Source organism: Sylvia atricapilla, chromosome 18 (genome assembly GCF_009819655.1).
Source record: "Sylvia atricapilla isolate bSylAtr1 chromosome 18, bSylAtr1.pri, whole genome shotgun sequence".
In the NCBI taxonomy this organism is placed as follows: domain Eukaryota; kingdom Metazoa; phylum Chordata; class Aves; order Passeriformes; family Sylviidae; genus Sylvia; species Sylvia atricapilla.
In genome coordinates this window covers 11,516,789-11,543,710 of record NC_089157.1, presented here as the reverse complement: position 1 = coordinate 11,543,710, position 26,922 = coordinate 11,516,789, and the positions used below count along the sequence as shown (strand labels likewise).

Here is a 26,922-nt window from a genome sequence, read left to right as displayed (position 1 = left end):
TGGAGGGTGGAGGGACCAGAGCTGAGGTCCCACAAAACCTACAGACAGGTTGATTCCTGAGAGAGCCACTGCTTCATGCAGGCAAACTGGAAACAGCATTCCCAACAAACAAAAGCTTTTTCAGGAAGACTGTGGCATTTCAGAATTGACAAAATAAATAGTTTATTGTGAATAAAGCATGTGGGATTCAGCTATCACATTTAGTGGAATGGAGTAATTGACAGAACTGCTGCTCACCTTTAGTTAATCTCTGCTGTCACTGAGCACTGTGATGGGCTAAATGCACATTTGTGTGCTCCAGGGGTGTGTCTTTCAGAATCTCCAAGGCTGGGGTAGCTTTCCTAGGATAGCCAAAGCCACACTATTGAGGTGTCCTTTGCTGGTTCATCTGGAAAAACAGCAGCTACAGCATGAACTCACTGGATATCCTTAATTCATTCCCCACACGGGAGTTGTGCCCTGGTGCAGCAATTTGTTAGTGTTTGGATCACAGCAACAACACATAACACCTCAGTGCCGATGGGAACCCGCTGTGTCACTACCTGAACACTGGGAAGAATTTCCCGATGAGGTGATTAAACGCTGGAACTGCCCAGGCCGGAGCCACCATCCCTGGGGAGGTTTAAGGAGAGCGTGGGCATGGCGCTGGGTGCCTCGGTCGGGCTGAGACGGTGCCGTTGGCTCATAGCGATGATCTCGGAGGCCTTTCCTCCCTCAGTGCCGGTGTGATCCCCGGCGTGCTCCGAGTGCCCCGGGCTGTACATGAGCGCTGGCTGGGCTCCCGGCCGGCCCTGGGAAGCCGCCGCCTCCCGCCCGCTCCCTCAGGGCCGCCGCCGCCCCGGGCTGTCCCTCAGCGCTCACTGCGCTCCCGGCCGGCCCCGGGGAGCCGCCGCCTCAGGCCGGCCGGCCGCCGCCTCCCGCCCGCTCCCTCAGGGCCGCCTCAGCCCCGCCGCCTCCCGCCGCTCCCTCAGGCCGGGCTGGGCTCCTGCCCGCTCCCTCAGCCCCGCCGCCTCCCGCCCGCTCCCTCAGCCCCGCCGCCCCGGGCTGTCCCTCAGGCCGGGCTGGGCTCCCGCCCGCTCCCTCAGCCCCGCCGCCCCGGGCTGTCCCTCAGGCCGGGCTGGGCTCCCGCCCGCTCCCTCAGGCCGGGCTGGGCTCCCGCCCGCTCCCTCAGGCCGGGTTGGGCTCCCGCCCGCTCCCTCAGCCCCGCCGCCCCGGGCTGTCCCTCAGGCCGGGCTGGGCTCCCGCCCGCTCCCTCAGGCCGGGCTGGGCTCCCGCCCGCTCCCTCAGGCCGGGTTGGGCTCCCGCCCGCTCCCTCAGCCCCGCCGCCCCGGGCTGTCCCTCAGGCCGGGCTGGGCTCCCGCCCGCTCCCTGAGGGCCGCCGTCCCGCGCAGCCGCCGCGCAGCCGCCGCTCGCGGCCGGTCCCTCGCGAGCCGCCGTAGCGCGCCGCCCCGCTCCGTGAGGGGAGCCCGGGCAGGCCAGGCCGCCGCCGCTCCCCGCCCGATGTGAGCGGCCCCGGGCCGGCGGCAGCCAGCGCGGCCATGAAGAAGGACGTGCGGATCCTGCTGGTGGGAGAACGTGAGTGCCGAGGCAGGCGGGCCGGGGAAGGGTGCGGGCCGCCGGCTGTCACCTCGGCCCGGTGGCGGGAGGCTGAGCCCGGCCCGGGCGGGGAGCGCGGGGCAGCGCCGGCCCCGGGGGGCAGCAGGGCTCGGGGCCTGAGCGCTCGGAGCCCCCGGCTCCCTGCTCTGGGCACCGGCACGGCCGGGACTCTGCTGCCTGGACGTCCCTGGGGATGACACCGGGGTGGAATTCTTGCCCGCTGTTTGGCCACGGCCTGTTAAACTTTTGGGATTGGTTTCTTTCCTTCTACCTTTTTTTCTTGTTCTTTCTTTTTTTTTCTTTGTACCCGTGTGAAATTGGCACTTGCACGGTTCCCGTTTACTGACTTTGGAAGTCCGTGGCCTGATGTGCTCCTGATGGTTCTAGGTCGGGTGTTGTGAGTCTGTGGCCAGGACCGGGGGGTCCAGATCCCTATTTTTGCTTTTAGCTTTCTGTGTGACCTTGGATGAACAGCTCACACGTAGGTGCGTGCCAGAGGTGCTGTGGGTCTAGATTTTTTCATGTGTTCCTAAAACTGTGTCCTGAAGTTGACGCTTCGGTACCCGAATAATTGCCAAGGCTTGCAGAGGCTCCGCTTCTCCTCGGTATAAATAGCAGCCAGGAGCTTCTCTTAGTTTGCAAAGCGAGCTTGAGTTCCTCGAGGGGGAAGAATGCAGAGTAATTACCAAGTGTCATTAGTAAAATTACCTGGTTATACTACGAACAAAGCTTTCCTGAGGGTTGAATGCCCCATATATATTTATAGCGCAGCTGATGCAGTTGTGTTACAGTGCGGGTTGGCTCTGTCTGTGCTGCACAGAAGGGCTCTCTGTGACTTTCCTAGAGAGGCATCTTGAGGGAGCTGTCACTGTGCAGAAGGAGCTAACTCCTTAGGGCTGTATTTGGTTAGTTTTGCATGCCTGTGTTTAGGAATCGTGGCTTTGAATACCCGGATTAATTCCTGTTTAGCACACATGCCCGGTGTATGTCACTGCCTTAGGCAGGGCTGTGTTCTGGGCCGCCTCTGTGCAGTGCTCTCAGCACAGCTGTAACAGGTGCTTTCTTCTGGCACCAAGGTTCACGGTGTGTCCAAATGGGAGTATTAAAGATACAGGTGTCTTAAATCCTGCAGTGTGTAGTGTATGGCACACATATCAGAGATTGTGAGCGTCTCTGCTACACCTTTGTTTGATTGTGGTGAGGAGGAGGGAGAAATTTGTTTTACAGATTGGTAAAACTTGTCAGTTATAGTGCCAGTCCTGCTTTGTGTATGTATCTCATGTATATTTATTATACATAAACATATAAAATATTATACATAGACTAACTTGTCTGAAACCACAAGTTAGTCCAGACCGTATAAAACTTGTTAGATGGAAACAGCAGACCATCAGGTTTGGAATCTGAAATATGCCAAGAACTCTTTACTGTAAGCCTGTTCCAAGACTCAGCCTTTTTCATCTCCATTGATGCACAGTTTAGGTTTCAGTCGGTTTAGTCCTCGTGTGCAGGGTGCAACATCAGTTTTTAATAGCCAGTAATTTTCAGATTATGTTCAGCATGTTATGCAGCAGGATGTAAAAGACTTATGTATGAGGAAAAAAGACAAATTAATTACCATAAAGTGCTGTGCTGCTTTCCTTCATTCCAGTCAGCTGATACTGTTTAGGCTGTTATTTCTAAGACTGTAAACAGATTGGGAAGGACAGAGGGTTGACCTAGATTTGAACAAAATAACCCAAATCTCTACACTAGAACCTATGGATTCTCATAAAACTCAAGGACACTAGAAAGTGTATCAAGAGCTTCTAAATCCTGGACATTTACTTACCAGCAGCACACAATCTTCTCTTTTCAGACATAAGAAGTGGGTTTCTGTATCTGCAAAACCAGTTTTGTCACTGTTTCAGGTTAGGACTGTCTTGGTCAGGTGCAGAGCACACATCACTATTTTCACTGAGTAGTAACTTTACTTACCTATAAGGAAAGTACTCCTCTTTTCTCCCTGTGGAAACAGGAGAGCTCCTGAAGCTCTTTCAGTCCTGTCAGGGTGGAAGAGAAGATGGAGGTGAGGCAGTAGGATGCCTGGCAGTTTAAGTTAGGATTTTAGTTCATTGGAGTGTCTTTGATGGAAGCACAACTGCCTTGCTGTTAGGAAACCTGCAGCCTGGTGCTCTGCAGGGAGTACCACCAGGGAGAAGTTTACAGCTGCTCTCTGTAAGGAAAGCAGAAATCTTCCTCCTCAGAACAGCTTTTCTTCACTTCTGATATTTTTGTTACGACTACTCTTCATCGCGGTAAGTTAAAGAGAAGGTTTTATTTCTGGCTGCCAGAACATGTTACTGTACCAAAAATAGACCTAGATAAGTTGAGTGTACCCTGACTGGCTCATCAGTTCAGCAGCAGCAATTCCTGCACAGAATCAAGCAGTGGTACAATCATTCCTCTCTGTCTTCCACATTCACAATTCCAGTTACACTGAGATTTAAATGCAGCTGAACACCTCCTGTCCCCTGTGACATTTTCTGTTGGTCCCAGGGAGTGACACAGCTCTGCCTGGTGCTGGGCAGTGCCTTGGTTGGGAACACTCCTGCTGCCAGGCTGAAGTTGAGTTTTGCAGCAATTGAGAGCTGTTGGAAATAGTCCCAGAGGATATCTGAATGTGAACCTTTTCGTTCTTAAGAAATGTCTCAAAACCAGATAAAGCAGTAATAAATAGTCTTACAAGGTGTCCAGAGGACCAGAAAATTCACAGATGAAGGGGTTTAGAGAGAATGGAAGAGAAGTTACCAACTCTTGGTTTTAAATGGTCACGTTAGAGCTTCCCAAAACCAGGCAGCTGAGTTGTGATATCAGAATTCTGACCTTTGCAGGTAAACAAAGTCATTTATTTGATTGAATGGTGTTGGGTACTGAAGCTGAGATGATCATCTTGGATTAAGAACACTGTGACTTTAAAAGGGCTGGTGGTTTGGGGTATTTTTCACTTTTAGTGGGGGACAGCTCATTTGTATCAAAGGGATTAAGCTCTTGCACTTTAAAAGTAGTCAAAGTACTGCAAACTTTGTCCATGTCCTCTTATCCTGCTCTCATCCTTGGTATTTTAGAGCTGAAGTACAATCATCAGATCAAGAATTCTATAAAAACAGTTAATTTCTACAAGCTTCTGTGTATGCTTTCCTCATTTCTGTTTCTGCACTTGAATGAAAGCATTTCTAGTTTGTTTTGATTATTTGTTTGTTTTAGTGCTGTATGTTAAGGTGAAAACTTGGCAATTCTCATGTGTAGGGCAGAGCAGAATTTCCTTCTGGAGGAAAGGCACAAGTGGGAGATGATGCCCAACTTTTGGCAATAAAAGAATCCTGAGAAATTTCCTGTCATCCCTATTTAACAGGGTTAAACAACAGCTTCAGAGTTTTTATTGTGCTGAACTGGAAAGTGTTTTTAAAATCTTCCCAGTTTAAGATGGGATGCAAGTGTTAAGTGTAACAGAATAAATTATCTAATACCTGTTTTTAATGCTTTTGCAGCCAGAGTTGGGAAGACGTCACTAATTATGTCTCTTGTCAGTGAGGAGTTCCCAGAAGAGGTAGAGCACTTTTATTTGTTCTCTAAGTTTTATTTCTATCTTGTAATATAATACGTTAATAAACTGGTTTAAAGTAATGTTTAAAAACAAAATAAATCTTAAAATGGCAAAGATTACTTCAGGAAGAACGATGTAGGTTAGTTTAAATATATCTCTGCATGAAGATTAGAAATTTAAGCTCTAAGTTACTTTCTTATTTTTCACATTGTTAATTAAATTAATTGTTTTATACGTGACGAATGGTAAGTTTTTTGAGGAGTTGTAATTGGTTCAAACTGGCAGCAAATTTCAATGTGAGAGACATAAATGGGAAGGTGCTGGAAGAGACACAACTATCAATTATTTGGGGGCTGCTGCATTTAAAGAGCAATTAGATTGCAAAATGATTGAGAAGGAGGAATTATAAGTCACACTGTGTAACTTCTACTTAGCCATTTTTTTGTAACTAAGCAAGCATTGCCCTTATTTCTGTCTTAGAAAAATGTTTTATTGGTTCTTGAAGTAAAAACTGCAGAAAAAGGTCCTTCTACATATTATTCCTTTAAAAAAGCAGCACACAGTTTTCTCTGCACCATAAAAAGAGCCACGGCTGCTGCAAATAGTTAAGCTTTTTACATATAAACACGAATGTTTATTTCTTCTGCTCACAGCTCTTAAAATAGACATCATGTGCTGCTCTTTGAATCTGCTCTGCTCTGGGTTTAATGGAGATCAGTAGGTTACCCCAGCTGAGGAGTCCCGATTGGACTGTGAACATAACTGAATTTTGTTAACAGAATTGAATTTAGTGCTGAGCCTTGCAGGTGAATAGGAGATCCAGTTCCTTTGGCAGGTTGTTTCTCATTGAGTTTAGTGAGTTGTAGTCCTCTGCTCACTCCTCAGCTCCTTCCTGCAGCATAACCTGGAATATTCATCTGAATTGGCATGTTGAGAAAAAGCATGATTTATATGTAATACAAGACCTCCCTGAAATTACAAAAGGAACTTTTGTAAAGATACTGCAGCCTGGAAAAGCTGCTGAAAGAGAGCTGCCCAGTTTCTCAGGCCAGTCAGGCAGATCAGAGCAGCATTAACAGGACTCCAGGCTGGGAAATAGTGTTTAAAGTAAAGGGTGTTAGCAGTAATCACTCTTGAGGAAGATCTGAGCAGAGCCTGAAGCTTTGCAGAGAGACATTCTTGTGGTGATTGACTTTTCTTTTTCCCTTCTTTCACTAAAAGTAAAGTATTGTGAAAGTTCAGTGTCAACAGGTGAAGGGCAATAAATAATGTGCAGAGTTTCATTGAAGTTAGGTTTAAGTTGATTGTTCCTGAATACAGGTTAGTGTTCTTGGGGGAAAAGGGCTGTCAGGGTTTACAGCATTTTTCAGAATTAGCTATTTTTTAACATTATGTTTTGCTTTGCAGGATTTTCTGAAATTAATGTTTAGTGTTGTCAGGTTACAACTGTGTAAAAATTGAGACTTGTATTTTGTCTGTTGTGCTTGTTTGGGTGTTGGGTAGCGTGGGTTTGAGTTTTATAGAAGTATTCATTGAATTTATCCTTAAGAGCATTGCTTTTCTGCCAAGCATGCAAGGAGTTCCAGCTGCAGTAACTAGACAGGTAAAAAACGAGAAGGTAGCAGTGACTTTCTGTACTTCAAAAAGAGAAAACCAAACAAATAAAACCCAGAAGTACTTGAATAACTAAATAACTTGGACAGCTCCCATTAGCTGCTGTGTTTAAAGCTGACTAAATGGCAGCTGTGTTATGGCAGATGAGTGTTTTCACCAGCTGCATTCTCCTGAAAGGCTCTTTCTTGCTGTTCCTTTCACCCCAGGTTCCCCCCCGGGCTGAGGAGATCACCATTCCAGCTGATGTCACTCCTGAGAGGGTGCCAACCCACATCGTGGATTATTCAGGTGGGGACTGCTCCGTGCCTCAGTGAGCTGTGTGGGATTGTCTGCCTCAGCAGCCCCCCTTACAGTCACACAGTCTGGGGCAGAGCTACAGCACAGCCTGCAGGGAACAGAAACTCTCTGAATTTCTAAATCAGGACACCTCATAGGTTTGGGTCCCTTTACACTTTCGTGGGTTTTGTATTTTAATCTGATTGCTGAATGGATAAGTAGATTCACCGTGAAGGTTGATGTGCTGCCATAAATCTCTGCAGTTGTTGCCACAGCTGGAAAAACCCTTGTGCCAGTTAGAGTGCAGGCCAAGAGTTAGGCCATGTGAGCAGGTACCTTGCTGTCTTCTCTCTCCCATCACTGCTGAGGAAATGTCTTTGATCTGTTTTACACCTAGAAAAAGAAATGATGCTTTTTTGTTCTTCTTGTTGGACTTGATCTCAGATTTATGTGGTTTTCTTTCTCTTGAATGAATTTTTATAGATTCAGTTACCAAAAGCTTGGTATCACTACAAAAATCATCACCACTGTTATAAAATCAGCATATGTCATATTCTGATGTAAAAGTTTACATTATAGAAAAAAGGGGCTGTTGAGAAATGTGGAAGGATGCAAACTATGACTTGTTCCAGAAAGAACCTCTGTACAAATGTAATTATTCCTCTTCAAAATAATTGTAAAAAAATGATGTGCAACAGTCTGTTTCTGTCTAACAAATTAATGGGTCAATTTAATTATTGTTTTGGAAGGAGCACTCATTAGAATATTTTATAAAAAGAAGTTTAAATAACAAGATTTTGACAAAGCTGTCTCATGAGCATTCTGAAATACCATAATTCAGTTTCATAAGGGTTTTTGTTTGTTTGTTTGCAAAAATTTTAGTATTAATTAATAACTTCTTCTATCAAATGCAGAAGCAGAGCAAAGTGATGAGCAGCTTTACCATGAAATATCACAGGTAAGTGTACTTTAGTGTTTGCTAAAAAATAATTTAGGAAAAGGTCTTTCCTTTGAAGTTCTTTCCATTACATGGGCTTCAGTTTGAATTGAAGGAAAAAACCTTTCCTGCTTGGCATTTTCTGTGTTGTTTTGTGACTTGTGCTATAGGAAAGAGACATCTATTTAAGAAATCTTAAATAAAGGAAGTAGGTATTAGCATTGTGTTGGTGAATTGAACTTAAGCTTTGTCCTTCCAAGTGAAAGGACAGAACCAAATATCCTTTAATCAGGAAACCAGTTTTGTATAAATAATTCTACCCTGAAAATATCCATTTTGCTTCTTTCTGTCACATGGTACCGTTGCATTTATGAATAGCACAGGATGACTTTGTCATCCCTTCCATTTGCTATTTTCAGTGCTTTCTGAGCACCTTTGCACATTCTCTGCACAGTCTGTCGTGGTGCTGTGTTCCATTTCTGGCATTCAGTGTGGTGCTTCAGGGAAGGCTGCACATTGTGCCTCCTGGATTTCCTGGTGGCACAGGTCTCTGCAGCTGTGATTGTCACACTGCAAGACAGGCTTTTGGGCACTTCTTACCACATGAGTTCTTTGTTTTAATCCTCTTGTTCAGGCTCCAAGTAGCTCAGACAAGCCAGGAGCAGAGTTCTGTAGTGAGTTTACTCTGATGTTGGCATGTGTGGTCTTTAATGGTCTGTGTTGCTCAGGGGGTTCTGAGCAGTGGAATTCCATGCCTTTCCTTTCTCTTCATTTCAGGCAAACGTGATTTGTATAGTCTATGCTGTTAACAACAAGAATTCTATTGATAAGGTACAGTAACACGTTTTATCCCATTACTGAGCTGTAACTTGTGCACTGTTAATTGATGTCAGGCTGAAGTCTGGATTAGACATTTCAAACGCCTGAGATGGAGTTTGAGATCAGTTGTTAAGGGAGTGACCAGATGTGGGTTTGTTTCTCCTCCATTTCAGCATACTAGTTTTTAGTCATTTCACTTCTCTGAGAAAGTTGCTCATTAATCAGCTCCAATTTTTGTTTCCTCCTTTGTTGGTCAGTATGTGCCTTTTTGGGAAAGAAGCAGTAGTAGTTGTAGTGAAACTTGTGCACGGTTCAGTCATATTTAATTTGAATATGCATTTTTCATGTCTGTTTTTAATCCCACTTTAGGTAACGAGTCGATGGATTCCTCTCATCAATGAAAGGACAGACAAAGATAGCAGGTGCTTAAGTAAAGATGAGAAGTGGGAATTGGGCTGCGCATCCGTGGTTGTCAATGAACAGTGTTGAGGATGTTAATTGTTTAAGAAAATCAAATACTAAACTTAAAAGTTTCTGTAAGAAGTCCAAGCAGCGAGAGATTTGAAGTCTGTAGGTCTGTTACATGTGCCAGCAGTGTTATTTATTTTGAATTTCATGGGCAGCTTTTACCAGGTGTGTTTTATATTTGCTGTGGTATAACTGGCTTTGGCTCTACCATCTGTGGAGCTTTTCTACTGATGCTGGTTTGAGTAATAACAATGTGATTAGTTACCATTGGATTTAAATGTGTGGGTTTTGTAGAATCAACAAGAAGGACATTTCTGTCTGAGTGTATATCAAAACACTTTACTTAAACTGCTATAATTTATTCTGCCCATTGCCTCCAGTGGCATTTAATTACATCATGAAAATAATACATGGTTTCTGGTGGGGCATGAAATGATGAATTAAGAGACATATTTTTATCCATCTGTCTTTGAAGCTCTTAACATTCTTTTGTTTTTAGGCTGCCTCTTATATTAGTTGGAAACAAGTCTGACCTAGTGGAGTACAGCAGCATGGAAACTATCCTTCCCATTATGAATCAATATACAGAGATAGAAACGTGTGTTGAGGTATGTGAGGCTTCCTGAGGGTAAAGCAAGTAACAAAAAATGCATTCTTGCCAAGCATGTATGGCAACTTTATAGGAGAAAAAGGGATTCTTTGTTTGTTTTCCAAACTAAATATTTCCAACATGAGTAATTATAATCGTGAGCTTATATGTTTTCTTTCTTTAAGGAAGTTTATGCTATTGTATAATCAAACATTACTGTCAAATTCTAATATTTAGAGCCTCCTCTCATACCTCCCTTTAACAAGGGTTTTCAGTTTAATATTAAGGCAGGCAGATATCTACAAAGTATTCAAAATTGATTTAATATGTGTAGATATGTTAGTTTTGTTTGTTTGTTTGTTTTTTCCCAAAGTAGATACAACTTTTTGATTTTTGTTCTTGGTATGACAGCAAACTGTAGTGAAACCTCATTTGTTAATTAAATGAACTGGTACAGGGGCTGGATGTCTTTTTACCAAACCAGCCCTGTACCAACAGGAGGGGACTAAGTCTTTAAAAATCTGATGCTTACTTAAATTTCAGAAGAAATCGCCAAATAGTCAAGAAACTAGCTCATCAATGTGAGGATTTCTCTTTCAGTGTTCAGCCAAAAACTTGAAGAATATATCTGAGCTATTTTATTATGCACAGAAAGCTGTTCTGCATCCTACAGGTCCTCTTTATTGCCCAGAGGAGAAAGAGGTATTTATCCATGGATTCTCAGAGTAAATGATTTGGGGGGAGTGAATCTCTTTCCTTTTCAGTGGATTTTGCATCTTACTGTGTTCTGTTAGCAGCAGCCCAAATGTCAGGCATTACATCCCAGAGCCAGGGGCTGTTTTGTGGTGTGTGAACCTGACCTGTCCTCTTCATTCAAAGCAGGGAGGATGGTTTTCTGTTGCCTCTGTGAGCTGCTGGGTAAAACGAGCAGCTCTGCTAGTGGCTTTGAGCCAAATGTAATGTGACCCAAATTATGTCTTCAGTTCAGTTCTCCTTCAGATGTGCATTTCACAGAACTCCATTTACTTCAGGGAAAGCACTCTATAAACTTGGCCTGATGTAGGAGAATTTTTTTTCCTGAGAATCTTGTGAAACTTTGGCAAAAGGGATAAAAAAACAAGTGGCAAGTCTGGTTTTTAGGTATCAGGTGGTTAGCTGACTGTATTATGAAGGAATTTTTTTTTTAAAAAATAATTTCCTGGTCAAATACAAGTAGAATCTCTAATTGTATCCATTTAGTATTGGGAAGTAGGAAAGTTGCTCCAGCTGTAAACACTTTGTTAAGTAGAGAATCAGAGAATAACCTGTTTTGATTTCTTCCATCAGAATCATCTCTATGAGTTAGTAACGTTGTGATAAAATTGTTGTGCTGAAATCTTTTTGGTTTTCCAAACCTAATCTCTGTGCAATCTGTGTGACCTGTGTGAAGAGAAGAGTCCATGCCCACGGTAGTTGTTGGGAGAGAATTGCCAGTGTCTGTTTTCCCTCACTTGGAAGGTATCCTAGCAGTTCTTTTGTCCTAGAGGTAGTCCGTATGCTCAGTGCTTTGCCTGGTAGATGAATGAGCCCTGTGAGGGTCTTCAGCATTTGATGTTTGAAGTGAGCTGGCTGTAGTTCTAGACCTGTTTAGTTTTGCAAAGCATTGGGATTTTAAGGTGCTTTTTTTTCCCCCACCAAAAAAAGTTTTGGGGAAAAAAATTTAGTTGTTTCTCCAAGTTTTCTATAGCAATAAGACTGAATTTAGAGAGCTGAGTTTTATTTTTTTTTTGTAATAACTTAGTAGTGCCACCTTCAGCTTGTGAAGAGCTTGAGATTCTTCTAATAATAGAATAGAACAACATTTTCTGTGGGGTAATTGCTTTAAATTTATGGATATAAATGTGCTAAATCATTTTTTTATTTCCTCTTGTGTTTTACTTACGCGTACATGTGAATGAATGTCTCTGTGCTGAAACTGTAAATGGAGACTGGTGTGTGTTTGCATGGGATTGAGCTGCCTGGTGTCACTCAGTGGGATCTTTTTATATTCAAGCCTAGAAAGAGACTGAATTTCCTTTTATCCCTTAGATGAAACCTGCCTGTATTAAAGCACTGACTCGCATTTTTAGAATTTCTGATCAAGATAATGATGGTACTCTCAATGATGCAGAGCTTAACTTCTTTCAGGTAATTCCTTTGCTTATCTTTCCACCACGCTTAAAGGTGAGGTAGAAATTCTAGAAAAAGAGGTGATTGGTTTTGAATAAATAATAGCAAGGTGAAATGTGAGGGAATCAGGCCCAAATACTAGGTCTCAAGTGCAGCATAGAAGAATGGATTTGTAAAAACAGAAATGAAATTATTTTTATTTCTAATCGTTGTTCGAGTTCAAGCACAAAATTTAAAAATCTATTCATGTACTTAAAAATAAAATGCAATTTTGTGCACCTTTATTTCTATTTAAAAATTGGGGTGTCCTTATCTAGCTTATCAGAATGTTTTAGGCTGTGTTTCAGACAGGACATGCTGATTGTCCAGCTTGGTAGCCAGTGGTCCTAACCTGTTATTTTTTGGGTTCTGTGTTAGAGAATTTGTTTTAATACACCACTGGCCCCTCAAGCTTTGGAAGACGTAAAGAACGTAGTCAGGAAAAACCTCAGTGATGGAGTTGCAGATAATGGATTGACATTAAAAGGTGAGTCTTTTTTAACTCTTAAAAGCTGTGTCTTTATACAGTTGATAATCACTCTTACAGGAAAAAGGTGGTCTTTTGGAATATGATCTGTCTTGATTTTCAGACTGCAAGAGCTGAGCCTACTAAACAGTGATATCTTGGTGTTCTTTAAGCCCTTGGAAGTGCCAAACAAAAACCCTAGCCAGTTATTTTGTTACAAGAAAACTAAAAGCAGTCTTCCATCAGGCTCCTCCAGGCTCCTCCAGGCTTTCTGTTTTGAACTATTGAAAACCCTGGGTTTATTTTCATGCAGCTCTAAAACGCTGGTACTGGAAAAAGCAAACAGCAACAGGAAACCAAGGGGATTGTTTGAAGGAAACAGTTCCACTTTTACAAATACCATTATTTCTAAATGTTCAATCTGTGTAGATACTGCTGTAATATCACCCAGGCGGTTTAAAATCTTAATGTGTATTTTGAGCTTTTTTGTTTCTGTTGAAAACACTGGTAGCAGGTAAAGCACCTCAGGGCGTTAAGATTTCGCCGTTTTTGATTTTCAGGTTTTCTTTTTCTGCACACCCTCTTCATCCAGCGAGGAAGGCACGAGACAACGTGGACGGTTCTGCGTCGCTTCGGCTACGACGACGACCTGGAGCTTACCCCAGAGTACCTGTTCCCTCCGTAAGTACACCTGAGCTCTCTGAGGGGCTGCTCCAGCTTTGGCAGGACCAGAGGGCTTGTTGCAGTGTGTTCATTTAACACATTTTACACCAAATTCCTCCCTTTCCCAATGACTGCCCGGCCAAAACCTTCGTGTGACTGAGCAGCGCAAAGGAAGAACTCCCTTGTGCAGAATCTGTTCTGTTTTCTTTCTTTGTAAGAAAGAGAAGACACTCCTAATACAAAACTGGAACATAAATCTGAGCAGTTGTTTATTGCATGTGGCGTTGAATTCTAAAAGACCTGTCAGTATTTTCATAGCATTTGAGACCTGTTGAAAATCCCCAAATTAAAATGTTAAGAGATTGACCAATTCTGTGGCATCTATTAAAAAATGTACCTGCATCATTTTTTGGGGTTAAAAAACCCCAAACCCTAATGTACAAAAGCCAACAAAAATGTGATTACTTTAGAGCTATACATCATCAAAAGACACTCATAATTTTAGAATTCCTAATAAAAAGTATGTGCTTTGATCTATGTGAAGATAAATAATTCAAGTTAAGTGCCAAGGTCAGGTACTGATTGTTATAATTCATAAAGTATGTATTTTGAGTTTTAATATTCTATATGTCATAATTAATGCTTCTTGTATTTGTTTTTGTTTTCAATAAACAGCCTAAAAATTCCCCCTGACTGCACAACAGAACTAAATCATCATGCATACTTGTTTCTTCAAAGTATTTTTGATAAACACGATTTGGTAAGGATTTAACTTGAGTATGTGTATGTCTCTTTATACTTAAGAGCCTTGATTTGTCAGGAGTTTTGCTAACAAAAACAGGTTTTTGTCGTGATATCATTTTAGTCAAAAACTGGCTTTAGCTTAACCTGTGGAGTCAGAACTAACCTGCAGCTTATGATTGTCTAATGGAGAGTTGGCAGTTACAGCTGTTTATTCCAAATTTGCTTTAACTAGCTCATACATTTAATCTTATTTAAAAACAAAGAAAGAACAATGATTAAAAAGCAGTAAGCTTAGTTTCTTGAATCTTGTAAGTGAACAGCAAGAAAACACCGGTTTAGAACAGACACAAATGAAATTATGTCTGATATTTTGTTTCAGGATAGAGACTGTGCTTTATCTCCTGATGAACTGAAAGACTTGTTCAAAGTCTTCCCTTACATGCCGTGGGGGCCTGATGTGAACAACACAGTTTGTACAAATGAAAGAGGCTGGATCACATACCAGGGGTTCCTCTCGCAGTGGACGTAAGTGTGCTACAGGACCTTTCAGTAGCTGAGAGTGTGGGGTGTGATCATGTGTTTGGAGATTCCTCTTAAAAAACAGTTGGAAAGAGTAGAAGTGTCATAGTTGGAAAATGATCCAAGCAGTCAAGTTTTTTAGCCATTCAGTGACCTGATCTTCAGACTGTTGTTATAAACCTGTCCAGAATTTGGCCAGAATTTAGTGCTGACAATGAAGTGTCTCTTTAAAGTGTGGAAATCCCTATGATCCCTGTTGAGATGTTATTGCTGTTGTTCTACCCCTTATAGTTGGTTAGGAAAATGGTGCTCAATAATCAGGGGGTTTTCTCCAATTTAAAATACAAAAAATGAAAATTGAAGGTTCTTTTTCTCCCCTCTTCCAGACTAACCACATACCTGGATGTGCAGCGTTGTCTAGAGTACCTGGGTTATTTAGGCTACTCCATACTTGCAGAACAAGAATCTCAAGCATCAGCCATTACAGGTAATAAAAATTTGATACAACACAGAAATTTAAATTTAGAAATACACTAAAGAGTGGATTGTTAATGCTTCATCTATTTTCATCCACTCTCTTTTTTGCTTTCTGCTCAAGTGAAACCTTTAATATTTTCGGGGGATTGTTTTGTGTGCATTTTCGGTTTTTTTCACCTGCATTTATATCTTGTGAAAACTATTTGTGTTTTGCCAAAAGTGACAAGAGATAAAAAGATAGACCTCCAGAAAAAACAGACTCAGCGAAACGTCTTCCGGTGCAACGTTGTTGGGATGAAAGGCTGTGGGAAAAGTGGAGTTCTTCAAGCTCTTCTTGGAAGGAATCTGATAGTAAGAAACATATTGTCTATATTCACCTATATGTGCTCTTGAGTTAAGATTAGACAGCAGAAGTGAGTGATCTTAGAGCCTTAATGGTTATTACTCAGCTTGAAGAGTTCTTCAATGAAATACAGAATTACTAAGGAGAAGTTGGGGTTTTTTTTGGTTTTGTTCTATTTTGGCATTATTGCATGCAATAATGACTTGTATATCATAGATTATATCTATGCAAAAGAACCCCAAAGATTGCTATAATTTTAATTCATTAATAAATGGAGTAAACCAGCTGTTCCAATGTAACTTAAAGTGGAAAGTTGCTGTGGTCTAACATGAAATTCTGCATTTCCAGAGACAGAGGCAAATACGTGCAGAACACAAATCTTACTATGCCATTAATACAGTCTATGTGTATGGACAGGAAAAATACTTGCTGGTAAGGCTGCCTCATTCTTGTTTGCTTAAGACTGGTTAATGTTAGCATTCTGTGAATCATTCAGAGCCTTCTACAACAAACTAGTTTTAATTCTCTTTCCTTAATGTGGGCTGTCCCCCCAGTTATTTTCTGTCCCAAATAACTTGGGAGGTTTTTGTTGATAACTTAGCCAAACCTGGTCAGACCTGTTAATTTTGAAACCTTGACCTGAGTTGTACAAAACCTAGTCCAGTTATGATTACACTGCAGCCTATCAAATTATAATCATATATATATTTATGTGATGAATGATCAGAAGTCACTCTACCTATTCAGTAAGAAGCATCTGTCACACAGAGTGATTAGAATGGCTAAAATTAGTATTCAGTGGGAGAAATGAGTGCTTTAAGGCTTGTTCCATTCTAGTTTTCCTTTATGTTAGTATAATCTCTTTCTTTGTTTTTCTGAGCTCTAGTCCTGCTCTGTGGTATTCCTCTGTAGGATGAATGCCCATTTCTGTGGGTGTCTTAAGCCTCTGTTTTAAAGTAAATACCACTTTTTATGTTGAGGTGGTTATTGCCTGCAGATGTGATGTTAACAGCTGACATATGCTGGCTGCATGGTAAATTCCTACTGTTCTTTTTCATTAATTCTGCGTATTTTCAGTCCATTAGTTGGAAGGATACATAAAAATAAGCCATAAAAGTTATGAGACAAGTTACAAAATTCCTTTAACTGCATAATGACAAGCTTTTCTCCCTCTGCAACCATCTTTTTTTCCAGCTACACGATGTCAGTGACTCAGACTTTTTAACTGATGCTGAGACCATATGCGATGCTGTCTGCCTGGTGTATGATGTCAGTAATCCTAAATCCTTTGAGTACTGTGCCAGGATTTTTAAGGTTTGCAGAGTTTATATTTACAAACGTCTACATTTATATTTCTTCTCACTGACTAAATATTCAGTAGCAGTTACTTGGCCTATGCCCTAGGTGTAGTGCTGGAAAGACATTTTATTTCTAAGTGCTGGTTGTCTATCAGGATGCCTTAGCAGTGGTGCAGTTCTGTTACTCACACAAAGCAAACATCTCTTTTTCTATGTAAACTGCTCTGCCTCTAGAAATGCCCGACTTCAGGGCCATAAATATCTCTTAATGCTGCTGCAGCCAGTGCAGTACAGCCTGTTCCAGGTTGAATGTGTCATATACTGTTTCTTTCACTTTTCTGTTTTTTTTTTTTTTAAATTTGCAGCAGCACTTCATGGACAGCAGAATACCATGTTTAGTGGTAGCTGCCAAGTCCGACTTGCACGAAGTTAGACAGGAATACAGTATTTCTCCTGCTGAATTCTGCAGAAAACACAAAATGCCTCCGCCCCAAGCCTTTACGTGTAACACTGCTGATGTGCCGAGTAAGGATCTCTTTGTTAAGCTGACAACGATGGCAATGTATCCGTAAGTAGCGGGGCTGTCCTGTCCTCCTGTGCATGCTCACACAGCACACTCACTGCATGCCATCCTTAGCCCAGGATGGAACTGCCTCCCAGGCTTTAGCAACAGAGAGACTGCAATGGCCTCAGGAGAATCTTCACTTGAGACTGGGCAGCCTGGCCTGTATCTGACACAGCAATCAGTCTCTGCTATTGTTGTGAAGGGGTTTCTGAAGAGTACCCTGCTTCATCCAGCTCAGGGTGCCAATTCCAGCAAACAGGGTTCTGTTTGATCCGTATTGGGAAATACAAAAGTGTATCAGTTTTCATCTCTTGGTTTTTTTGAGAGTGATTGTACTGTCATCCTTGTTGTAGCTCAGCTTGACAGCTGATGACAGGCCACAGCACCTTAGTGCACAACAGTTCCCCCAATGCACTGCCTAAAGTCCTTTTTGTTTTCAGGGTGTTTATTACTGTGGTCATTCATCTAACAAATCTTACCATTTTAATACAATTTTTGTATAAACGTCTTTGGACTTCAGCTACAACACAGTTAAGCTCAGATTCTCCTTCAGTACACATCTCACTGTTGCTAAACTCACTTTGCATCTCTTTCTTTGGTGGGTGAAGCTTTTAATATGGTGATGAACTACATAAATATTACAGCAGATGGAGTCTAGTATGACAGCTGACATTTGCTTTAAAATAAATAGAACTAATGTCACTTTCACCCAAAATAATAGGATATTTTTAGTTATTTGAAACTGAATTTACTGAATTATAGCTGTAAAGCTTTAGTTTTGGTTTTGGGGTTTTTTTTTCCCTCTTGTGTTCATTTTGTAGCACTGGAATACTGGGAAACCACTAAAGTGTAGCACTGGCCAAATGTCTGTCATATCAATATTCCTGCTTCTCCCTTAGTTCTCAAGCATGTGTGTTTGGCAGGGTGGGGAAAGCAGAGGCAATGCTCACCCTGTAAAGAGTGCATTCCAAGTGGTAGAAAATGTGGCTTCCTTTCCTTTGAAAAAGGGGTGTTACCTATTGCTGTGCAGACAAATTCAGAAGCCTTTAAATGCTTCCCTTTAATGGGAACTCATATAAATTCAACAAACATTTTCGTTCACGTTTGTTCTTTGCTGTTAAGATCTGTGTAAGGTGGTGATGCCAAAACGTCCGAGACATAGAAACTCCAGCGGTTAAATTCTGCACAGCTGTAGTTGTACCCTTTCTTCCCCCGGTGTATTTTTTATTTTTCCTCCTCTCCTTACTCATTCAAATGTACCTTTTATTCCTAAATCTCTCTCTTGGTTGTGGCACAGTCCTAATGTGCAGCTGATTTGATGAGCAAGATTTCAACTCGTGTCCTTCTGTGTGTTTCCGCAGCCATGCCCGGTTACGCTGTATGTGCGCCTGCAACAGGTGTACATTTTGCATCTGTCAGAACTTCCTCAACTCAGACTTGCTGCAATCTGTAAAGAACAAACTCTTCACTGCAGTTCTTAACAGGTCCTTAACTTTATTTACTAGGTACCAGGTGTGCTTTTAAAATAAAGGGTGTCTTTGAAAAAGCGATTGGTAACCTTACATACTGCAGGTTTTTCACTCCATATCCACTGAGTAGGCCGATACTTTATTAATTGTCATAGAATTATCAAACTTGGTTTAACTTGGAGGTTCTTTGGAGCTTAGTTCAGTGGTTTTTTTTGAAACATTACCGTTTTGGTTGTTGATTCAGGCTATTTGTGATTGCAGAAATACTGTGCAGGAATTAGGACTGTGTTTTTAGGGAGCTCCTAATAGATATTAAGTAGTATTTACAAATTTGTGTAGTGTTTCCCATTTGAGACATTACAGGTTTGTTCAGTATGGACTAGAGGTAGTGCCTTTTAGATCCCAGTTACACAGATACTTTCATAAAGGCACAGCTTGACTTACAGCAGCATCATGTAGCATATTACATGTTTATAATTGCTAATTTGATGTTTGAGAGTTCATAGGATTTCTGTGTGTGTGTGTGTATTATGCTTGGTTTTACACCAAGAGTGGGCATTTTGTGCTAAAATATTCCAGATCTTCTAACATCCAATTCCTCTCTGAATGAAATGCAACATGTAAGAAGTGGTAAATGCTTAAACATTTGCATTTCCAGATACTTTTGGAAAAACAATTGGTAAAGAGAGATAACTGGTTTTCAGTGTTGAAAACAGTGCTGTAGCCTGTCCTGTGTGTGCTGCAGGCAGCGTTTGACACACAGGATTTACCAACACCCGGGCACTTGTCATCACACCCCAGCAAATGGGAGTTCAAACCAAACTGCTGTTGCAGTGCAGTGCTTCCACCCTCCATGGCCTTGGTAAATAAGTTTATTTGAAGGCCATGGTTGGAGTGTCCTCATATGCTGCTGGTTTCAGATGTAGCTGCTCCACGTAAGAGTGTCTGTCTCCTTGAAATGCAAATGACACACGTGTAGGAGGTCTGCTGGTACACCCACCTACAGGACTGAGCATTTTCCTTGGCAAATACCACTTTAATCCAAGATACAAGTGTTAACCACAGAGTGAGAATTAAAGGAAGGGTGAAAAACTCATTAGCTTAGGGAAAGACTGAATGAGTGAGGCTCTTCATGCTGCATCTCTTCTACAGCATCATCCCATAGACAGAAATCCCTTGAAGCAGCAATCTCTTTGCATATTGTCACTCTGAAACTTCACTGAGCAGTCACTGCTAGAAAATGCCAGCTCTGCATTACTGAGGCTGAAATCACCCCTAACACATGTTCATTTTTTGGGGCTGGCATGGGTTGCTCCATTCGCTGCTGTGGTTTGTTTCTCTGTTGTGTGGGAGGTTTTTTGAGTCCTGCATTAGACATTGAGCTTCATTCCTCTGAGGTGCTGTTAGGGTCTCAGGGTACTGCAGTCTTTAATTGAGGTTTGGGATGTTGTCATTCCATGCCTTATCACTAGGGAGTCTGGAACAAACCTAGGAATTCACTGTTGCCTAAAAAGTCTGTAATTCAAGGTGAGGAGAATTCCTCATAGACACTTCTCTCCAGAAAGAAGAATTACTTGCTAGAACCCTTGTCTCTGTCCCTAGGGTTTGTTCCAGGTTTCCAACACGCTCACTTCATCTCACCAACTCCCTCACCAAACACCTTGCTGCAGGTTATTTACCCTTCAGCACGTGAGCTGCTGCATAACTGCACACAAGGCAGAGCTGGGATAGCTGTAAACAAGAGGGAGCAGCTCCCAGGGTAGGCACAGGAGGGTAGAGATGGATTGCTTGTCCTAAAAAATCATACATCTCATGATGTGTGATTAGAGTAGAGAAAGCATTTGGATCAAGAAGGACTTTCTGATTCAGTTAGTTTCTATAACTCTCCTTATTTTGCCTTCACAAAGGCTTAGCATTAGGTCAGATAGTTGGGGGAGAGTTAGATAACTGATGTGAGAAGGTTTCTCATGGGTACTTTATTCTCCTAATCCCCTCCTGTCCCCTTAGGCTGTGGAAGCTTTTCAGGTGAACTTCAATTTCTCACACTGGCCTCCTTCCTGTGTCCTTTGTTGCAAAGCAACCCCTAAACCCTGTTAGCAAGGCACGGGGTGAAATCACATTTGAATAGTCCCACTGTAGCAGTTAAAGGAAGAACATTGCCTGTGTGGAGCTGAGAACTGTTCACACCCCCTCAGTTTCTCTTCATGGCCAAACTTCAGGGGCTCTGCCAAGGGCAAGGTCAGTGTTGGTTTGAACTACCCAGGGTCACATTTCATTGTTCTTGGAGGAAGGAGGCACAGCATTCAAAGCACTGGACATGCTTCTGTGAGACTTGCTAATATCCTGTAGTATTCTTACAGTTTTAATTTGTTCTTTCCTTTAGGTGTTCACTTGTATTTGGCTGCCTGGCACCTAATCTCTTTTTACTGCATTGTTTTACCAAAAGCGGGATTTCTGCTCTTGTCATTCTAATCCTTTCTTTAACGATGAGCTTGGAATTTTGGCTTTTTTTTTTTTCTTGGTTTTAAATCATCCATGTTGCCTTTTGCTTGTACAGTAGTGGCATTTTTCTGTCAGCTAAGTTCATTTCAAAATAAGAAGATCCTAATGCATGAGAACTGTGGTGTTCAGCAAGGATACTTCTCGGAGGATGTTTTTCTTCTGAAGTTTTTAAAACATTGTGGAATGGAAGTGAAATTCTACTTTCATATGAAACCTGGTTGTTTCAGGAATTATTAGTAAGGTTTTGCTTTCTGCGACAACCTTCCTTCTGTGAAATTAAAGTTAAGACAAAACATTATTATTGTATTTTCCTGTAATAATGGGAAAGTTCTAAGAGTATTACCCAGGATTTAACTTTCCCTATGTGCAGTGTGTGCAGGGTTTTTGGTTTTTTCAAAACTTTTATGTTGCCATTAAATCTAATTGCAGAAATCTGTCTCTGCACTCAGGTGTCACCCAAATTAGGACATTGCTAAATGACATCCCCAAAATGACATCAGGACCTTAGAAATTGCTAATTTATTTTCCTCCTTCTCTGAGCTGTTTGATGCCCCCAGACTGCATAGAAAATTGCAAAGCTGTGTCCCCTGATTTCTTTCTAAACAGAGTGTAATGAATTGGCATTTTACATCCATTTTTGGGGTTGGTGGATAATAAAATGCATTTGGAGCTTTTCACATTTTAGATGACTAATGCATGGGGGAAAATTCTAACTGCTAGACTGAGTTTGCATCCTAGGAAAATGTGTGCCTGAAGGGAAGCTGCAGCAGCTCGTGCAGGTTACGTGATGCTTCTGGAATTCAGTTGCTTACATTTAATGCTAACCTTTGTCAGAACAGGCTGCTGCATGAGCTGGCTTCGAGTTGTGCTGTGAGCAGCCTGCTGGCCTCAGCACTGTGCTTTTAAACTGCTTTGGGAGTTACTGTAGGAATGCTTCTGAACTTCTGTATCTAAGGATAAACCTTCCCAGACCTGGGAATTGCTCTGCTGCTGACCCAGGGAAAAGTGTCAGCATCACTCCCTAACTCAGCAGTTTTCTGTGTGTGCCCATGGCAGGCGTGATTAGCTAACTTCTTAGCAAGTGCATGGGACTAATTTCTTGGGAGTTGTTAAGTCTCTTGAAAAAAAAAAAAGTTTTCAGATTTCAAAGATCTTATTCAACAAGTGACAAGGTGCTTGACTCACTGTTAAGGGTAGGTTGAATAAAAATACGCCTTTTTTCTTTTTTTCCCAAAATGTGCATAAAAATCTGAATTCTGTGCCAAAGGCAAAATTTCTAGACTTTCATATATTTGTGGAACTAATTGTGTGATTAAGTACACACAGCAGCCTGTCTGGAAAGTTTGAAACATCATTCCTACTAATAATAAGCAAGAGTTTCAAATACAGCTTCATTTCTGGAGTCCTGACTACTGCTCTCTGTGTGTATAAGTGCACATCTATTTAGATGTTTTACCCTTGCAGAGAATATTTTTTCTACTTCAGGGTTATTCTCTTACTAACAAACCAGTAATACCACTGGTGAAAATTAGTTTTATAAGCACAACTGGACTCAAATAAAGTTTGAATGTTATTTTTTGAAAAGGCAGAATTTTTCAGTGTATATTGAAAAAGGTTTTTGTGCATTATAGCCACCTTCATGTCAAAGAACCTGCACTAGAAACAAATATTGATCCTTTTTTATTATCTCAGATTTTTTTTGTTCCTTTAATGGCAGCTGAACAATATTAAGAGATAAAAGTTGTAAAAATGGATTTTATGACAGCATAAGGAACATTTAAAGAAGAAAAACTGGGCATTTATGAAGTTGTAAAGCAGTTAGACATCCATAATGTTCTGAATTTCAGTAAGCATTTTGAACTTTGGATTTTCAGGCTGCAACAATCAGAGTAGATTTCCTTGAAGTTGTCAGACAAGTCCCTGCCTCGAATTAGTTCCTTATTTAAATGAAAGAGTCTGCTATTGTTAGGCTTAGAGAAGGGATCAAAGCCAGTTTAGTCTCCCTTTAGACATTACAAGAGGATTTTATCATGGCTGAGAACATATTAATTGTTTTTAGAAGGATGAAGCGTGCTCAGCAAGTTTATTGCACACTATTAAATATGGACATGTGCAAAACAAGGCAAATTATAGATAGGAATCACAAAATCTAGATGTGAGAGATAGTACTTTATGAGACAAGGTAAAAGCAGTAATTTGCAATTTAAACATTGATTTGCATATTTAAAGAGATGAGGTTTTAAATAGTTGGGCATTTGAATTAACCAAATTAAACTGGAGCCTTAAGTGACACAAATACTCATCCAGCAGTAGAATAGGCACTGTGTACTGTCCAACAGAGCTTGTCATGTCTTCTAGTAAAATCATGTTACCCACAATTTTACATTTTACATACACAGATAGTTTTATAATTTACAGGTCCGAAAACAAGGAATTCACAGCCTTTTACTAGGAAATGACCCCAAACTACCGCTGTAGGGGTAAAATAGTCTTGGAGTGGGATCTGATCAGCGTTAGGGCTGACGTGCAGATGGTGCAGGGTACTGAGGTGTCCTGTGGGACACATGGAAGTTGGGGCTGTGGAGATGGAGTGGGAAGAGAAAACCAGTTCCTTAAACAGGTTTCTTTGTCTTCAAAGCAGTGGCATTTAGCTACACGAAATGATAGATTTTACTTAGCTTATTAAAGCACAAACTCGATTTGTTTCTGGTTCTCCCCAAGCACTTAAGCTTCTAACACCTGCACGAGAACCAGGGGTTAGGTGGCTATAAATGAGGAGTTGTCTGAGCTTTTTGCCTGGAGAGGGTTGCTGTTGTTGGGCCATGCAGTGAAGTGCACTGTGCCTGTGTGTGAAAAGGTTAAGAGCCTCCCTAGCTGAGGTGGGGGCCGTGCTGGTAGCAGACGAGGAGAGCAGGATTATGCAGCAGGTGCACGCCGTCCACTCTCTAGAAGATTCCATCTTCATGGGGTCATCTCTTGGTCCACGTTTGCCTGAAGACAGGTAACAGCAGCCAAACCCAGGTGACCTTGCCATTGCCTTTGCCCTTTCTTCCCTCAGCAAGCCACTTGACATCCAGTGTGCAGAGACTTTGTCAAAACTAGCTGTAGAAAAACTAATGCTTGCAGGAATTCTTGGATTTGGTCTGTTCTGTAACCCAGCAAGACATTCTTAAATAAGATCAGGATTTTTTTAGACTAAAGAGCAGCTGTGTGTGCATCAAAGAGCCTGTTCTTCAGCATGTGGTATGGCAGAACTCTGATTAACTATCTGGCTGATATGGCTCCTGCAAATGTCTACTAAAGCATATCCAAAGCTGGTTTTGTGTGTTTTGATAGCAAGTAGCAATTCCTGCTCTATTAAACAGCTTGTGAGCTACAGCTCTGCAGTTTTCCCTCTCTGAACTCCTGTGTGTGCTTAGGATCTCTGTGCTCCTTTACTTACCTTCCTGCAGCTTCACTGAGTAACCCACTGTGATTAACACAGGCTAAAATATGGAGGCTAGCGAAGTTCTGTTCTAAGTTCTATTCTCCAAAGCAAACAAAAAAAACCAAAAAATAAACACTACTGTTGTTTAGGAACTTCCTGTGCTTTGAATTGTAATTTATGATAACTTGTTTTAAATGATAGCTCCTGCTTTCTGGTAAGCTGTCATACTTCAGACTGCTGTTGAGGGTGTTCAGCTGAGCATGTTCACAGACTTCTTGCAATATTTGGGAGAGTTGGGTCATTGCCTGTCTCCACTGTCACGTGAGATCTGGCTTTTTCTGTCATACACTCACTCCATACTGTCCCTTTCTGTTGGTGCCATAGTCACTGCCTGTTTCACTTGCACTCTCTCTCAGCTTTCAGCTTGGTGTTGGATGACTGTTTCTGTTGCTCTCCTTGTGACTACTGGGAAGAAAGGCATTGAAAAATGGTGTGATTCTAGCTTTTGGAAAAATATTACTTCCTACTTGTCAGTAAACTTTTTTTGGGGGGTAGAATAAGTAGACATTCAACAGGACTGGGAAGTTTTTCATGGAAAAGCAGAAATACTAAATTCAATATTAAAAAAAAAAAAAAGGATTTTGCTGGACAGAGTTGTTCTGACTATGAATTATTAATTATTTGTAGCTATTTTTGTTTTTCCTTTCCTGAATGCTTGCTGGTACTCTCAAAGGAGACACCCTGCCCTTCCCACATCACCAGTAATGATGTGCTCCTGCATCTCTCCTCAGCCCTGTGGGCACTCTGACTTCAGGGAGATGGGATGTGCTCAGGGCCACAGATCAAACCCTGAGCTTTGGGAAAAGCAGAATGACTCTAAAGCGCTCCTGAGGCTGAGCTGTGAGCTCTTTGCCTGTGACAAGTGTAGTGATGAATTTCCAAAAGCAGAGTAGTTTGGCACAAGCTGTCTGGAGCTCCTGTCGTGGAATTAACCTGGGTTTGTGTGTGTGTTAAATTTCAGGCACGTGACACAAGCGGACCTCAAGAGCTCAACGTTCTGGCTCCGAGCAAGTTTTGGTGCTACTGTGTTTGCAGTTTTGGGTTTTGCCATGTACAAAGCACTACTAAAGCAGCGATGATCTGAGAAGAAGCACATCTGGCCCTACCAAATAAATAAATAAAAAACCACTTTTATGTACATTCTGAATGCTTTAAATTCTGCTAGAAATATTTATATATGCAGAGTTACTTTATTAATATTTGTAATTCATGCATAAGATTATTTTAAATTATAGCTCTAACTACAGTGTTGCGTAATGTGTGGGGAAAAAAGGAATTGCATCTTAACAGCCAGCTAAAGTGGCTTAACCTGTGAGGCCAAAAGGGAATTTGTTGTAAATAACCTGTACATATTAAAGCAAGTAAGACATTGCTTCCCAAAAACCTATTCAAAATACTGTTCTTAGATGTTCACCATGGTGACATTCTAGTGTATAGGTGGAATTCATTTTCAGTAGAATAGACTCAACTCAAGGATCATACTTCCTCAAGGATTGCTTATTTATTTCACATTCATCTGAAGTGACTTTATCTTTTTGGACTATAAGCTATACCAGAATTTGTGATTTTCATTCATATTTTTAACTGATGAACAAATTTGCCCCTCTGATCATGTATTTCAGGAGAGAGTCACCTTTGCTGTCCTGGCCTATGATTTTGTATTTTATGTGACCAGTGACATATTTAGAGGCTGGTCTTTCTTTTAAAAGGAAAGAAGTAAATTTTGAAAACTGCCAGATCAACTTCATACGCTGTGTGTAACACGTGTTTTTCATTTTTCACTATGTTGTGTTTTATAACCCTCATGAATCAGAGAGCAAATTTTGTATGTTATAAACGGTTATAATTTGGAAAGTGTTGCAGTTTAATTTCTCATATCTGTCAGTCACACTCATTGAAAGCTGTGTATAAGAGAAAAGTACAATAGTACACAGTGCCTATTCTACTGTAGTATATAAGTTGCATGGATCACAGTACATTCTGTAATGGGCTAGAATTACCTATAGACACAGCTTTTTTAACAATCAAATAAACCAAACATTAAATTCCTCATGACAAACCTATTTTTCCATTGCTGGCCTTTTCAAGTATTTCAATAAAATAACTGTGTACTGTGTCTGTGTTTTTCTTCTTTTTCTTTACCTCCCTCTTTGCCCCGAAAGGTGGAATTTAACAAAGCCTCATCATTTCTGTGAGTGAATGCTGCCCGTGCCCTCACTTGCTGGAGGGTACAGATCTTGGCTGTGCAGTTTCTCTCATGCCTCCATTAGAAGTTTATTTCTGATTCAGAGCACAAGACCAAAGTGCCTTCTGTGAT

General features: G+C 41.4%; 1 protein-coding gene across 5 annotated transcripts; it reads left to right on the top strand.

Moving 5' to 3' along the window:
• The first annotated feature begins 1,449 nt into the window (after positions 1-1,449).
• On the top strand, positions 1,450-26,721 carry RHOT1 (ras homolog family member T1). 5 transcript variants are annotated; one of them, XM_066332403.1, is made up of 21 exons: positions 1,450-1,575; positions 5,127-5,185; positions 7,003-7,084; positions 7,987-8,030; positions 8,787-8,840; positions 9,198-9,250; positions 9,796-9,904; positions 10,486-10,587; positions 11,953-12,051; positions 12,451-12,559; positions 13,099-13,219; positions 13,877-13,961; positions 14,325-14,470; positions 14,851-14,951; positions 15,162-15,292; positions 15,633-15,716; positions 16,479-16,598; positions 16,948-17,150; positions 18,509-18,631; positions 23,976-24,119; positions 25,567-26,721. In XM_066332403.1, the coding sequence occupies exons 1-21, from the start codon at positions 1,539-1,541 to the stop codon at positions 25,682-25,684; spliced, it is 2,124 nt and encodes a 707-aa protein (XP_066188500.1). In that variant the 5' UTR covers positions 1,450-1,538; the 3' UTR covers positions 25,685-26,721. The 5 variants fall into 5 exon arrangements, with proteins under 5 accessions (XP_066188500.1, XP_066188501.1, XP_066188502.1 ...); XM_066332404.1 differs by lacking the exon at positions 23,976-24,119; XM_066332405.1 differs by lacking the exons at positions 18,509-18,631; positions 23,976-24,119.
• The last annotated feature ends 201 nt before the right edge of the window (positions 26,722-26,922 follow it).

What these genes read in the sequence shown, in the direction of transcription:
- RHOT1 (XM_066332403.1), top strand. Translation starts at nt 1,539, where the DNA reads ATGAAGAAGGACGTGCGGATCCTGCTGGTGGGAGAAC. An exon ending in TTTACCATGAAATATCACAG is followed by an intron (nt 8,031 to 8,786) that starts GTAAGTGTACTT and finishes TCTTCATTTCAG; the next exon opens with GCAAACGTGATTTGTATAGT. An exon ending in ATTGCCCAGAGGAGAAAGAG is followed by an intron (nt 10,588 to 11,952) that starts GTATTTATCCAT and finishes TTTATCCCTTAG; the next exon opens with ATGAAACCTGCCTGTATTAA.